The 14,294-nt window shown below is 43.3% G+C and overlaps 1 protein-coding gene across 2 annotated transcripts in view; it reads right to left on the bottom strand.

Annotated features, from left to right (window-relative positions):
* Nucleotides 1-13,412, bottom strand: part of SFXN3 (sideroflexin 3) — a 49,370-nt gene extending 35,958 nt beyond the window's left edge. The window contains exons 1-3 of one of the 2 annotated variants that reach the window (XM_040361910.1): nt 13,190-13,412; nt 3,320-3,486; nt 1,890-2,060 (exon numbers count right to left, since the gene is read on the bottom strand). In XM_040361910.1, coding sequence (XP_040217844.1) covers nt 1,890-2,060; nt 3,320-3,483 — 335 coding nt within the window. In that variant the 5' untranslated portion in view covers nt 3,484-3,486; nt 13,190-13,412. Of the gene's footprint in view, nt 1-1,889; nt 2,061-3,319; nt 3,487-9,785; nt 9,885-13,189 lie in introns of those variants that run through there. The other variant, XM_040361909.1, reaches the window with a different exon arrangement.
* Between the last annotated feature and the right edge of the window lie 882 nt (nt 13,413-14,294).

Genomic DNA, 14,294 nt, shown 5'->3' with positions numbered 1-14,294 from the left:
CCCCCCCCCCCCCCAGAAACATAGATTCCTGCTTGTGTGATTAGCTCGCTGGTTTTCCCAGAAGTCTGCATTACGGGATACAGACCATGCCATTTTCCTCATTAGAGCCCTGCTGGTTGATAATTATGAAACCACTCCCATTTAGATTCATTTACGACATGGACATAGAAAAACACACAGGGATTTCTTCAGAATAATAAAGGGTAGGAATCTGCAACAAAGTTTGTTAAAATCCTTGCAATGTGCATAGATCACCCAGAAGGGGGAGAATTTTTTTTTAAAAAACAAATGTGCAGTTACTCTTTATAACTACAGCTGTCTATGTTGGCCTCCTGAAATTGCTAGTTGACTAGCTATGTGGTGGATTCAATGCTTCTGAGTCAAAGACCTGGAACAGGCATACAGCAAATATAGTACAGAGAAAAGTCATAATGCTTGTGCTGGCATTAATAACTCAAGGCACACATACTCTGCACAGTATTTTGCCTAGTATAAATTCCCTGGCACTTTACTTTGCCTATGGAAACACGCATGCTACATAAAGCCTGCTATACAAGTGAATGGCTGTATGTTGTCATACTCTTGTAAACACTGATGCTTCTCTGCATCAGCATTTACTCCCACATGTGCGTCCAATGCATTTACCTAATGCAGAAATTTCACATTTGGAAAATACAATGGTTGTGTAAACACAGGTGCCAAGAAGCATCAGCCTTTAACAAGGGTATTGTCATTTACAACCATTTACTTATATGATAGAATGAATGCAGCATGTGCAACTACCCAGGCGCAGGAAAGTGTTGCGAGATTTACAATAGGCATAAAAATGCCTACAAATAATCTGTGTGCGTGAAACCTCAGAAAGTATTTACAGAGAGGCACGGAGCAGCGCTGTAGGTGGAGGGCCGGCATGACATGGGTTAACGGGGCAGAGCCTCTAGGACGTAGGGGGCAGCGTGGGGTGTCAGAGGGGAGGAGGAAGTCAGCCCATGGATAGGAAAAGGAAGGGGAGGGACCAGTCGCCACGAGGAGCGCAGGGGGTAAGAAGCTTCCCACCCTCCCGCCCTGTTTTTTAAGGGATCATTTTTTTATTTTAATTTTTTTTACAGGTAAGGGGTTTTTTTTGGATGGCCGCGAGTGGTGGCGGGGTGCAAGGTCCTTGCTAGGTCAGATGGGCACCTAGAAGGCATGGTTAGGGCCCGTCTGAGGTACGGCTCCCAGTTAGTATATGGGTACCTGCTAGTTGTCTCTGAGTCTGAGGTTTTAGCGGTTGGAGGCCTAGAAGTGACTAGCAGGTACAGTGAGGAGTTATGCCGATTGGACCTTGTGCCCCAGGGTGATATAAACTAGTGGAAGTTATAAATAAAAGGTTAATGTGTTTTTATGTTAATTATTGAGAGTCATATATATTTTTGTTAATAAAAATGTCAGTTTTGGCCAATTTACCCCATTCAAGTCTTGTGTGGTTATTAGGGGAAGGGATGGGGTCAGTGTTTAATAGCAGTAGCCGTAGTTAATACCATAGTCATGAAATGCACAAGCATAGAAACTAGCATTTTCAGAGGGAGAGGTCAGTTCTTTATCTTTTCAATACAGGATTATGTCAAGAATTTTTAAACTTGTAATACTACAGAAAAGATTTTACCAAACGGTTATCCGTGATCTCTCCACCATTGTGACTCTGTTTTTCTAGCCAGGATGGGTACAAATAGAACAGAATAGAAGAGTTCAATGGAGAAAGCATTGCATATAATGACCAAATTCTTTTTTTTCCCAGTGCAGCACATTCCCAAATGACACAACACTTTCCTCTTTTAGTTTTTGTAAATGAAACCTTTGGCTACTTAATTTTTAACCTTTCCTGACTTCATGGATGTCTGGGGACATACCTGTAAAATGTCAGCATGCAACCAGTTATGGTCATGTTCATTGGGACCTGTGCAGACATCCTTCCTATCAAGACCATCTTCTCGCCTGTGTCTGGATGGAAAGCAGAGTCGTAGATGTATTTGGCTCTCCATAGTTGGTCTTCAGTTAGTCCTGGTGTTGGTATTCTGTTTCTGCATATCAAAGATTTATAACATGCAAATTCAATCCAATCAGCCACGAAGATGAAAATAAAAAAACAGCCTATTTTGAACTACAAGTGTAACTACGTGTTCCAGTGTTCCTTTACAACCCATACCAAGGGGCACACTGTTGTCACTGTCAGTATTGTCATGCTTAGATAGACGTTGATCCTCTTTATAACCATGGGTCACTGGAACTCACCATACATTCAGAAATGATGGGCAGCTATACTTCCCTTATTGCAGGCAATATGGTTAACAGCATACTAAGCTAAGCAGGGCAATAACTTCTCCGCAGGATGTGGAAACCTTGCAAAAAGATCCAAACAAATTAATGGTGTGGGCAACTAGGTTCAATGTAAAATATTGCATTTGGGTGGCAAAAATACAAATGCAATTCATACACTGGGGGGGAGAACCTCTGGTGGAATCTAGGATGATAAAGCTGCTGCTAACAAAGCAAACAGAATATTGTCATGCATTAAAAAGGGGATTAACTTCAGAGATAAAAACGACAATTCTCCTGCTCTACAAGACTCTGGTCCGGCCGCACCTGGAGTATGCTGTCCAGTTCTGGGCACCAATCCTCAGGAAGGATGTACTGGAAATGGGGAGAGTGCAAATAAGGGCAACAAAGCTAATAAAGGGCCTGGAGGATTCTAGTTATGAGGAAAGGTTGTGAGCACTGAACCTATCCTCTTTGGAGAAGAGACGCTTAAGAGGGGATAAGATTTAAATTTACAAATACCATACTGGTGACCCCACAATAGGGATAAAACTTTTTCGCGGAAGGGAGTTTAACAAAACATGTGGTCACTCATTAAAATAAGAAAAGAGGTTTAACCTTAAACTGCGTATCGGGTTCTTTACTGTTAGAGCGGAAAGGATGTGGAATTCCCTTCCACAGGTGGTGGTCTCGGCGGGGGGCATCGATGGTTTCAAGAAACTATTAGATAACCACCTGAACGACCACAACATACAGGAATATACAAGGTAATACTGACATATATAATCACACACATAGGTTGGACTTGATGGATTTGTGTCTTTTTTTTCAACCTCACCTACTATGTAACTATATCCCTTCCATGCTACATCCAAATGTGAACCTCAGCAGGGCTTGCTCACTTGAAATAAGCGCAAAATGTATAGTGTTTTTGCAACCCAATGTTTTTAGGTCAGTTTGCTTTTTGAAGAGTATATGCCCAATTCTAAAAGATAAAAAAAGGTTTAACAATCAGTAAATTAACCTGTAATTTTCTATAATGTTCTTTGCTTCCTCTAGTACTTTCGGCCCAAGTAGAACGTTGCGAGGATCTGTCACCATAAAGAAATGCCGGGCTCTGCCTTCAAAAGTGCTCTGGTCCCATCTTGGTTCCTTTATTTTGATATTGAAAGGAAGGTCTTCAGGCATTTTCTGGAACAAAGAAAAAGACTAATAAGAAACAAGTCAAGCGAGTTCATTCTCAGGTTGTGGCAATGTAATTACCAGGTAACTATGAGGTCAAGACTGTGGTTTGTGCTGACTTCTGAGCTTGCTTAGTAAGGAAATGTATGTTTCCTAACCCACAGCAATTCAGAGTTTATCATTTACTGTCTTAACTCCAGAAGTGGAAATATGACTGGTTAATATAGGTTACTGCTCCTTGCACTGTTGAGGTTTGCACATATGGTTATGCTTGTGCAACCATACATTAGCAATTTTATGGCTATTAAAGTAAATGCATATAACTGGTGTTTTCAGCTGTTGGCATCCGTTTTCCTTTTACTGGTTTAACCACTTAAGACCCGGACCTTTAGGCAGCTAAAGGACCCGTCCAGTTTTTGCGATTCGGCACTGCGCGGTCGGGCTACACGGCTCCCAAACAATTGGCGTCCTTTTTTTCCCACAAATAGAGCTTTCTTTTGGGGGTATTTGATCACCTCTGCTGTTTTTATTTTTTGCGCTATAAACAAAAATAGAGCGACAATTTAGAAAAAAAAACAATATTTTTTACTTTTTGCTATAATAAATATCCCCAAAAAATATAAAAAAAAAAAAATGTCCTCAGTTTAGGCCGATACGTATTCTTCTACCTATTTTTGGTTAAAAAAAAAAATCGCAATAAGCGTTTATCGGTTGGTTTGCGCAAAATTTATAGCGTTTACAAAATAGGGGATAGTTTCATTGCATTTTTATTCATTTTTTTTTTTTTAACTACTAATGGCGGTAATCAGCGATTTTTTTTTTTTTCGTGACTGTGACATTATGGCGGACACTTCGAACAATTTTGACACATTTTTGGGCCCATTGTCATTTTCACAGCAAAAAATGCATTTAAAATGCATTGTTTACTGTGAAAATGACAATTGCAGTTTGGGAGTTAACCACAAGGGGGTGCTGAAGGGGTTATGTATGACCTCATCTGTGTTTTTAACTGTAGGGGGGTGTGGCTGTAGGTGTGATGTCATTGATTGTGATTCCCTATATAAGGGAACACACGATCGATGATGGCCCCACAGTGAAGAACGGGGAAGCTGTGTTTACACACAGCTCTCCCCGTTCTTCAGCTCCGGGGACCGATCGCGGGACTCCAGCGGCAATCTGGTCCCGCGGTCACGGAGCTTCGGACCGGGTCGCGGCGTCGCGCCCGCAACCCACGGCTGGGCACTTAAAGAGGACGTACCTGTAAGTGCTTGTGCCCAGCCGTGCCATTCTGCCGACGTATATGTGCAGGAGGCAGTCCTTAAGTGGTTAAAATTTCTGACAGATTCACTTTAAGCAGGTCAAGCAAACTGAGCAAAATTATGCTTCTTTCTCCGATTTGTGTAAAGGCCAAATCTTGCCATGCCCCCTTAAAAGGAGAATTGTACAAAAAAATAAGATTGGGTAACACACAAGTGCTTTTTTTACTACTATTCCTTTATATTGGCCTTTGGAATTTACAAGTGCAGCAATTTAGAAATCAGATGGAGGAAAACACTTTTTGATAGATAAAAAGTGCATCTTATATACATCTCTATTGATCGGGCCAAAATGAGGGAAAAAATGAAGAGGAATGAGGGACAGAGGGACATTGCTCCAAATCAGGGACAGTTGGGAGCTATGGCATCCCATTTAAAGACTGCCCTGTTTATTAGTTCCATTATTAAAATCTCCTTGCCCCCCATTAAAGCTCTAGCGGCCTCACACTCCCCAAAGCGCTGTATAAACTGCAGCCTTTAGCTTTTTCTACAGAGAAAGATCTGATACTCCTACACACATAGCTAAGCTCCTCATTTTTTCCAGACCTATATAGTGTGCCAAAACTAGTTTGTTGAAAGCATGCCCAGATCATTTTACAAAGACTTTCCATTCCAAGACTTTTTATCCCGCAAATAAAATCAATTTCAGTTTTCCCAGAACTGTGGCCTCAGTAACCCTTTTGCTGCTGAAAAGTCTAGGTGAAGCACAAAGCGCTGCGCAAACTGCTGGCGCTATATAAATCCTGTATAATAATAATAATTGCAACCTAAGATATCTATTAGTCATAAATGAATATGGTTTATAACCATTATATCAGTTGATCATTTTTCTCATGATCATGGTCACAATCCTCCTTGCCATTTTGTTAAAAGAAAAAAAAGTCCCCCTCTAAGAGCCCTTTCGCACTGGTGCGTTTTTGCGGTAAAAATAGCACTATTAAAACGCTCATAAAACGCTCCAAAAACGCCCCCTCCATTGAAATGAATTAAAAACACGGTAAAATAGCGGTGTTTTACCGCTATTTTAACGCTCTGCTATAGGCGTTTCCAGTGTGAAATGAAATCTTATTAATGGAAGTTATTTAACCACTTATGCTCCGAACTATTTGGCTAGCCAAAGACCAGGCCACTTTTTGCGATACGGCACTGCGTCGCTTTAACTGACAAATGCGTGGTTGTGTGACGTAGATCCCAAACAAAATTGATGTCCCTTTTTTCACCACAAATAGAGCTTTCTTTTGGTGGTATTTGATGACCTCTGCGGTTTTTATTTTTTGCACTATAAACAAAAATACAGTGACAATTTAAAAAAAAATCTATATTTTTAACTTTTTGCTATAATAAATATCCTCAAAAAATATATAAAAGCATTTTTTTCCCCTCGATTTAGACTGATACGTATTCTTCTACATATTTTTTGTAAAAAAAATGGCAATATGCGTTTACTAAATGGTTTGCGCAAAAGTTATAGCGTCTACAAAATAGTTTTTTTATTGTGACTGCGACATTATGGCGAACACTTTTGACACCATTTTGGGACCATTGTCATTTATACAGCGATCAGTGCTTTAAAAATGCACTGATTACTGTAAACATTACACTGGCAGTGAAGAGGTTAACCTGTAGGGGGCGCTGAAGGAGTTAAGTGTGACCTAGGGAGTGCTTCTAACTGTTAGGGGGCGTGGCTTGCCGTGACACGTCACTGATCGCTGTTCCCGATGACATGGAACCGGTGATCAGTGACATGTCACTAGGAAGAACGGGGAGATGTTGTGTTTACACTGACATCTCCCTGTTCTTCAGCTCTGGGACCCAATCGCGGGACACTGGCGGACAGAGTCCTCGGGTCCCGCGGGCACGGAGTTTGCGACAGGGCCGCAAACGCACCGCCGGTGGCGTGCGACCACATGGCAGCAAATTAAAGGGGACGTATATATACACCCATTTGCCCAGCCGTGCCATTCTGTCGACATATAAGTTTGTGCAGCGGTCGGCAAGTGGTTAAATAAAGCATGGAAAAACCTGCACATGTTTTGTAGCATCCAAAGTAGGCTCCTTCCTACCTGCAGTGACCCAAATTCCTAAAGTTTGCCCAAGATAACATGGCATGTATGCAGAGAACTGCACATAATGTCTGCTGTGCCATGCTTCTGTGAAACTTATTACCAGTGGGGTGTAAAAATGTTGCTGGCCAGTCATGTTCAATTCATCAGTCCTACAAGCCTACAATATCATTATCGGGGTCAGGGCCACCATTTAGAAATCCTGGGGTCTATACAAACTTCCTGATGGAGCCTCCACCTACTTGGACAGTGAGCAGTGTACAGGGTGGAAGTCAGCAATGTATAGGGGCATGGGCGTCCGCTACATAGGGCAAGGGGGGGCAATTGACCCCCCCCTGGAAAAATCGAGACGGGCCGGATGTCACACAGACACAGCGAGCAGGGTGAAGCCGCCTCCCCCACCTGCTGTGCCTGTGCCACGCTGATGGCCGATCTGAGGTACTGAATGAGATGGGGGAGGGGGGTCCGTCTGTGCTCAAGGGGGGGTTTGTGCTGAATGGGGGGTCCATCTGTGCTGAAGGGGGGGTCTGTACTGAAGGGGGGTATGTGCTGAAGGAGGGGTTCATCTGTGCTGAAGGGGGGGTCTGTGCTTAAAGGGGGTCCATATGTGCTGAAGGGGGTCTGTGCTGAAAGTGGGGTCTGTGCTAAAGGAGCGGTCTATCTGTGCTGAATGAAGGGGTCTGTGCAGAATGGGGGGGTCCATCTGTGCTGAATGGACAGGTCTGTGCTGAAGGGGGGGTCCATCTGTTCTGAAGGGGGGTCTGTACATTCTCTAGGCTATATTTATATGGGCTTGGAGTGAAGCTGAATTATCTCAAGAGCTATTTCACACTGCAGCGTTATCGGTAAAGCGCCGCTAAAAATCTGGGCTTTACCATCGTTTTAGCTACGCTATTTGACCGCTAGCGAAGCGCCCCCCTGAAAAAAATTCAGCGGACGCCTATGTATAGGGGTACTGAGGAGTGCATGGGGATGATGAGCATTTTATTGTATAGAAGGCAATGAGAGATATGTGGGGGACAATGAAGCGTTTACAAAGAGCGTTAAGCTGTGTATGGGGGGTCAAAAATGTGTACGGGGGTAGAAAACCGCATTCGGTGGCAGGGAGCAGTGTATGGGAGCCCAGAGAACCGCAGCTAATAACAGAAGGGTGGGGGTGGGACTCAATGGGGAAAACAGGGGAACTAGGTGAGGAGGAGGAGCTGTAAAGTCTCAATCTACCCTCATCCAATCAGAAAACGGCTTGTTTTTATTGAAAAAATGACAAGGTATTTTATGAATGGCATCAGTGCCAAATGGCCAAACCTCTGTGGTCAGTGTGCAGAGGGGAAGCCGGCCGCTCGCACAGAACCCCAAAGATCTAAGCTATTAATGTATGTAGTGCCGTCTACAGTACATTTTTAAATAATTTACAGAATCTGCAGCAGCCCTCCAGATATCAGATATGGATACGTACAATACATTGAGTCAAGCTGCTCCTGCTCAGGTTCTATGCCAGCGCTGACTCACTACACACTGACCACAGGGGGTCGCTTGCTTGGCACCATTGCCATGCTTTTTGATGTCACCGCCTCTCCTCCCCATCTCGTCCAATCAAAGAATGGCTTGTATTTATTTAAAAAAATACAAGGCATTGTATGATTTCAGTGCTGAGTGACCCCCTGTGGAACCCAAGCACGCCCCAAAAAGGGCTATTATTGTAGTAGCACTGACTACTACAGCAATTGTTAGCTTCTCCAGCTGCCCATCAGGTATGATGAATGCATGTGTGCTAAACAAGATCAATGTAAATATGCAATACAAATGATTACTAAAGTTCAGTTTTAAATTGATTGGCATAAAAAAAAAAAAAGATAAGGGGGCAGATTCACAAAGATCTGAGATGTGCTACGCCGCCGTAACTTACCTGGCTTTGGTTTGAATCCTGAAAGAATTTGCGCCGTAAGTTACGGCGGCGTAGTGTATTTCTCGCGGCGGAATTCAAATGCGGCGAGTAGGGGGCGTGTTTCGTTTAAATGAAGCGCGTCCCCGCGCCGAACGAACTGCGCATGCCCTGTCCGTCAAAACTCCCAGGGTGCATTGCTCCAAATGACGGCGCAAGGACGTCATTGGTTTTGACGTGAACGTAAATGGCGTCCAGCCCCATTCACGGACGACTTACGCAAACAAAATAAAAATATTCAAATTCGACGCGGGAACGACGGCCATAATTAACATTGCGTACGCCACCAGATAGCAGCTTTAACTATAAGCCGAAAAAAGCTGAACGGAAATGACGTAAAAGAATACGACGGCCGCTCGTACGTTCGTGGATTGTCGGAAATAGCTAATTTGCATACTCGACGGGAACGCCACCCAGCGGACGCCGAAGAATTGCATCTAAGATCCGAAAGCGTACGAAGACGTACGCCTGTCGGATCTAACCCAGATGCCGTCGTATCTTGTTTTGAGGATTCAAAACAAAGATACGACGTGAGAATTTTGAAAGTACGCCGGCGTATCACTAGATACGCCGGCGTACTTTCTTTGTGGATCTGCCCCAAGATCTCCAAAATCTCAACCAGTCCCCGCATAGAAAAGGACGGTAAGCATCTTTGTCATATAATTGCCACCAAATCTATTGTGTTGCTTTGTGATCCATTTGTGTTCTGTTTCCATGACAACTATAAAATGGAGCCTGAGCTTCCCGACTCTCCCAAGGAGGGTGGTGTCAGGTTTAGTAATAGGAAAAATTCCTTTGTTTGTACGTGTTCCATTATGAGGAACGTTGCAAAATAGTCGTCTTCTCTAGCATTTCAGTGTCCTGGATAAGGAAACATTTAGTATAAAGTATAATATTGCTTCCCGTAGAATACACAGACTTATAATAACAGCAGCTATCCTATAAATACGACTACATATAACATACATGGAACCTTTGTAGACTGACCTGTGAGTGGTGGATGGGCATGGAGCTGTTAACATCCTATTGAGCAGAATTTGTATGAATAACATGTTTTTTTTTGTCAGTTCCCCGTGCCAAGACCCCACCCTAACTGCCAGTATACTAGAATGTGGAAATAATCTGCCTGCAAATGGCTCCACAAACTCTCTGACTTTTTCTCTGTTGTTGTACCAATCTTATAATATATCTGCATTTCCATTCCTGGGGGGTCGAATGTAATGCAATCGATGGTATTGATGCCAGTGTTTTATTTTATTTACATTTTTTTTTTTTTTATATCTTAATTAAGAACACTCACATATAAAATAATGCATGAATATAAACCATCTAGCAGCAGCCACAGCACTGCATTAGCCATCAGCTGACAGGCACGGAAAAGCATTTATGGCAGAAGAGACTAATGCCGCGTACACACCATCACTTTATGTGATGAAAAAAAATGACGTTTTTAAAAACGTCACTTTAATTGACCGTGTGTGGGGGAAAACGTTGTTTTATGTCTTCTAAAAAATGACCAAAAAAAATTGAAGCATGCTTCAATTTTATGTGTCGTTTTTCAAAACGTTGTTTTTTACTTCACAGAAATTGACCGTGTGTAGCAAAAAACGTCGTTTAAAAAGACGTTTTTACACCCGCGCATGCCCAGAAGCTAGTTATGAAGCGAGCTTCAATGGAAAAACGTGGTGAACGTAACCTCGCTTTGCTAGAACATTGTGAGAAAAACGATGGTGTGTAGGCAACTTCGTCTTTGAAAAAAAAAAATTCATCACATAAAGTGATGGTGTGTACGCGGCATAATATGGTCTCTTCTGATTAAAAAAAAAACTTTCCTGTCAGCATTTATTTTATTTTTTTTAGTTCAATTCCACTTAAAAAAATGCAGTGCAAGCTTATAAAACAGATTGGCTTCTTGTGCCTGAAAAGTTTGTACAATCTTTTTAGTTAGTAAATTATTATCATACCCCCCCAAAGCCAAACTCTTTTGTCCCTATTGAACGCTGTATTCAGTTGGCTTGCAACACTCCCCAAAAAGCATAACAATATTGTGTGGTGCATGTAAAGCTAATTCCACATTCTATGCTATTTTGTTGCTTGCTAAATTGCATATAAAAGTCCTATATACTGCAAAGGTGCCTCTGGGCTAATCGGATATGCCTAAAGTGGCAATTTTTTTTTTTACCTTAAAGGTTGTAAAAGTACAATTTTTTTTTCCCCCTAAGTAGCTTCCTTTACCTTAGTGCAGTCCTCCTTCACTTACCTCATCCTTCCATTTTGCTTTTAAATGTCCTTATTTCTTCTGAGAAATCCTCACTTCCTGTTCTTCTATCTGTTACTCCACACAGTAATGCAAGGCGTTCTCCCTGGTGTGGAGTGTCGTGCTCGCCCCCTCCCTTGGACTACAGGGGAGTCAGGACGCCCACTAACACACAGCTCCTTTCTCTATCTGCAACGTAGAGAGTGTCCAGACTCTCCTGCAGTCCAAGGGAGGGGGCGAGCACGACACTCCACACCAGGGAGAAAGCCTTGCATTACTGTGTGGAGTTACAGACAGAAGAACAGGAAGTGAGGATTTCTCAGAAGAAATAAGGACATTTAAAAGCAAAATGGAAGGATGAGGTAAGTGAAGGAGGACTGCACTAAGGTAAAGGAAGCTATTTAGGGGAAAAAATTACCTTTACAACCCCTTTAAGGATATGTAAAGGTTTGTGGATTAAAAAAAACAAAAAACAAACAAACAAACAAACATGTCATACTTACCTCCTCTATGTAGCTGATTTTGCACAGAGTGGCCCCCGATCTCTCTCTCTCTCTTCTGGGGTCCCTCAGCGGCGCTCCTCTTCTCGGGTGCCCTGTTGGAGAAGCGCTGCCCTTCGAGGCACTTGTACGGACATGCTCTTGTGTCCTGCTAATGCGTTTATTGACACGGACAGCAGGACTCAGCTCCCGCGGCTCGGAGCCTCCATTTCTGGGGCTCTCTTGGCTCCTTTTTTTCTCTATGTGCCACCATAGGAAGCAGCTTGCTATGGGGGCAAACCTGCGGGTGCACTCAAAGCTAGGCTGTGTGTGTCCATAGAAACAGTGAGGCTTGGCCCCGTTCCCCGCTCCCACCTCACAAGATTTGATTGACAGCAGCGGGAGTCAAAAGCTCCTACTGCTGTCTGAGCCTGTGAGGAGAGAGGGAGAGACCAGCGCAGTTGCAGATGTGCACAGCGCTGGATCAAGATAGGATTGAGACAATGGTGGCCCGTCCATTAGGGGTGTAGGGTAGCCACCCCCCTAATCTGTGTGCCTGGCCCCTAATCTACATGCACTTACTATGCCTTAAGGTAAAAAGACCTTTCAATAGCAGCTCCCCCTTAAAACACTCAACAGAATCTTCTCAATCAGCACTTTCCTGTCTGCAGTAGGTCTACTCCCCTGCCCTTTATTTATAAGAGATTCTGACAGCAGCGGCTGCTAGCGTTAATGAGATCCTGTCAGGCGGGAGCTGATGGCCAGGCCATGCTGTTTGTGTCTATGGACACACATAGCCCAGGTCAGAAGAACACCTGCAGAAGTGCCCCCATAGCAAGTGGCTTGCTATGGGGGCACGCAGAGAGATGGAGGAACAGAGAGCTCGGGCTGCTCTGTGCAAGACCATTGCACAGAGCAGGGAAGTATAAACCTCTTTTTTTTATTATAATTTAAAAATATAAAGGTTTATACTCACTTTAAATGCTAATACCACCTTTCTTACCATGTTGCACTCATATTACTCAGCCTGATGGTTGTAGTTATCACTTGAACACATTACAGTCATCACGACACTTCCTCTAGCCCTGTAACCATTGGTCTGTACATCGGCATGGACCAACGTCTGCAGGGTGCAGACTTTTTTTATTATTATTATTATTATAAATGCACATTTTTTATTTTTTTTTGCAAATAAGAGCACATTTATTATTTTTGGGCAAAAAGTGGAATAAGCCTACACATTCCCCATGCAATCTTCAGATCTGTTCAGCAAACTATGTCCCATCACGTGGTACATAAAAGAGTTATGTCAGCTGATCCCCAACTGTCTGAATATTCACGCCTTGGGCGACTAAGCACTGTGTAATCCCTTTTACTAAAACCAGCCCAAGGAATTAAAACGCTTGAAGGCAAAATAAAAGGATAGCGGCGTTCTTCCAAATATAGAACAATTAAAAGCCCCAGTCATTATCGTAGACCTCTATTACTAATCCCTCTCCTGCGTTACTTATGCATTAACCCCATCAGTGCTGTACTCAAGCAGGAATGTATCACAACCGACAAGTCTAATACACATGAGTGCAAAAAACTGGAGCGCGGTGCATAGAGCCAGGCACAACACAGCCATTGTATAGAATTATAGAGGAAACACTTACGCTTCTCTACGTCCTTGCTCAGAAGTCAAATTCTACACCGCGTCCAGTGACAGCAGTGACCTCTCAATGACATCACCGACTTGTACTGTACATGGAGGGGAGGACAACCTAACTTGCAAAGCCGCCCTGCCTTTCTGACAGCCAATGCATTAGTAATAAAGCAGAGATAAACAGAAGGATTGCCTGTGACTGGCTGAACCAGTTTGCTGTCAGTGGGAACCACACTGGAGTCAGTGGGAGTGGGGAGTGAGCACATGGGTTGGCTGTCTAAGAATAACTGGCTCATATAGGGGGAGGAAGGAAGGGAGGGAGGGAGGCTGGCTGGGACCAGCTGCTGCCTGATGGCACATACAGAGCTCTGCGGATCACGTGAAAAGATGCAGAATATCTTATTTCAATGCAGATTATTGTTGGACGGCGATATGAGTTTAACTGGAAGAAGTGTACACGTCTGTCGGTACAAGGACTGTAGTCAGAGAAATAAAACAGCATTTGTAGCTCCTTGCTGCAGGCTTTGAGGACTCTGGGCATCCAGGGCTACAGGAAACACAATGGATCTGTGACCGATATTTAACCACCTAAATACTGGGCACTTTCACCCCCTTCCTGCCCATGACAATTTTCAGCTTTCAGCGCTGCCACACTTTGAATGACAATTGCGCGGTCATGCAACGTTGTTCCCAAATTCATTTTTTTATAATTTTCGTCACACAAATAGAGCTTTCTTTTGGTGGTATTTAATCACTGCTGGGTTTTTAATAATAAAAAATTGCAAACATTTTGAAAAAAAAAAAGAAAGGTATCTCAGTTTCTGTCAATAAATTAGGAAATACGTAATTTTTCTCCTTCACTGATGGGCGCTGTTGATGTGGCACTGATGGGCACTGATAGGCTGCACTGATGAGGTGGCACTCATGGGCACTGATTAGGAGTCACTAATATGCTGCACTGATGGGCAGCACTGGTGGGCACTGATAGGTGGCACTGATGGGCACTACTGATGGACACAAAGGCAGCAGTGACTGGCATCACTAATGGGCGCTGATTAGTGGCATTGGGGGGCTTTACTGTAATCAGGGCACTGATGATCAGTACCCTGATTACA

This window comes from Rana temporaria, chromosome 8, assembly GCF_905171775.1.
Source record: "Rana temporaria chromosome 8, aRanTem1.1, whole genome shotgun sequence".
Lineage (NCBI taxonomy): Eukaryota > Metazoa > Chordata > Amphibia > Anura > Ranidae > Rana > Rana temporaria.
Note: the sequence above shows the minus strand (reverse complement) of the source record. Positions and strands in the feature narration are given on the sequence as shown.